Genomic DNA, 1404 nt, shown 5'->3' with positions numbered 1-1404 from the left:
ACACACACTCGCCGGCCGGTCATGGCGACGATGCAGATTCCCACACCCCGATCTCTCCTCCTGCTCCTCTTTCTCGCCACCCCCTTCTTCGTCCTCCCCAACCCCTCCTCCGCCTCTGTCTCCCTCCCGGACATCATCCTGCCCGAGGTAGTCAACGACAACGAGGCCCACGTGGTCGTCCTCACCGCCGCCAACTTCTCCTCCTTCCTCGCCGTCCGCCGCCACGTCGTAGTTGACTTTTACGCGCCCTGGTGCTACTGGTCCCGCAAGCTCGCGCCGGAGTACGGCGCGGCCGCGTCGCACCTGGTCGGCTGGGGGCTCGATGTCGCGCTCGCCAAGGTCGACGCCACCCAGGAACATGACCTCGCTCGCGCCCATGATGTCCAGGGGTACCCCACCGTCCTCTTCTTCATCGACGGCGTGCCCAAACCCTACCCCTACTACGGCGAGAGGACCAAGTAAGTAAAAAGGTAAATACTTCTTTATTCACCTCCGCGGCTGCTGCTGTTGTATGATCAACGTTGCCATTTTTCCATGGCTTCAGGGACGCCATCCTCGCTTGGATCTCCCAGAGACTGGGCCCTGCGGTGCAGAACGTCACCACCGTCGACGAGGCCGAGAAGATCATTACCAGCGGCGAAGTGGCCGTGCTCGCCTTGCTCGACTCCCTCTGGGTACGTTCCAATCCCAACCAGAATACCCAGATTCACCCATAATAAAATGCTTGAATCGCAACAAAACTCACCAACGACGTGGCCATGTTACCAAAAATTGATTACTCTGTCATCAAATGTTATAGGGTACTCACAGTGATGAGCTTGCTGCTGCCTCAAGGCTGGAAGATTACGACCAATTCTTCAATACTACCAACTTCTACCAGACTACATGTCCTGATGTAGCCAAGCTTTTCCACGTTGACCCGGCAGCAAAGCGCCCATCATTAGTCCTGCTGAAGAAAGATGAGGTCATGTTGACCGTATATGGTAAACTTGCTTTAGCTTTCCCCAGCAACCTTTCCATTCCATTTCTATATGCTGAGTTGGTTTGACAGTTAAATCGGATCATACTGTAATGTGCTTCTTGCAGATGGGGAGTTCAGAGCGCCTGCAATTGCTGAGTTTGTTTTGGCCAACAAAATCCCATCAAACATGTACCGCCCTTATACTGGAAAGCGCCTCTCCAATTTTTGATAGTCCAATCAACAAGCAAGTGAGTCATGTTGTCCTCCATTGGGCAACTTTTTTTTTCTATATTAGAACAATGTCCGTGCGTTGCAACTGCATATAAATATTCTAATACGTTAGCTTGTGATTTACCTGCCTATAATAATGTGACTGTGTAAATAAATGTTGATCAAATCCTGCCTATAAATTACCTTATAGTTTGATCAGAAATTTGGTAATT

At 51.1% G+C, this 1404-nt stretch overlaps 1 protein-coding gene across 1 annotated transcript; it reads left to right on the top strand.

Moving 5' to 3' along the window:
- The first annotated feature begins 21 nt into the window (after positions 1-21).
- Positions 22-462, top strand: LOC119314888 (protein disulfide isomerase-like 1-4). Its single transcript, XM_037589572.1, has one exon. It carries the CDS (start codon positions 22-24, stop codon positions 460-462), a length of 441 nt encoding a protein of 146 aa, XP_037445469.1.
- The last annotated feature ends 942 nt before the right edge of the window (positions 463-1404 follow it).

Source organism: Triticum dicoccoides, chromosome 6A (assembly GCF_002162155.2).
Source record: "Triticum dicoccoides isolate Atlit2015 ecotype Zavitan chromosome 6A, WEW_v2.0, whole genome shotgun sequence".
NCBI classification, from domain to species: Eukaryota; Viridiplantae; Streptophyta; class Magnoliopsida; order Poales; family Poaceae; genus Triticum; species Triticum dicoccoides.
Note: the sequence above shows the minus strand (reverse complement) of the source record. Positions and strands in the feature narration are given on the sequence as shown.

Excerpts from the sequence above, each read along its gene's own strand:
- LOC119314888 (XM_037589572.1), top strand. The coding sequence starts at position 22 with ATGGCGACGATGCAGATTCCCACACCCCGATCTCTCCTCCTGCTCCTC.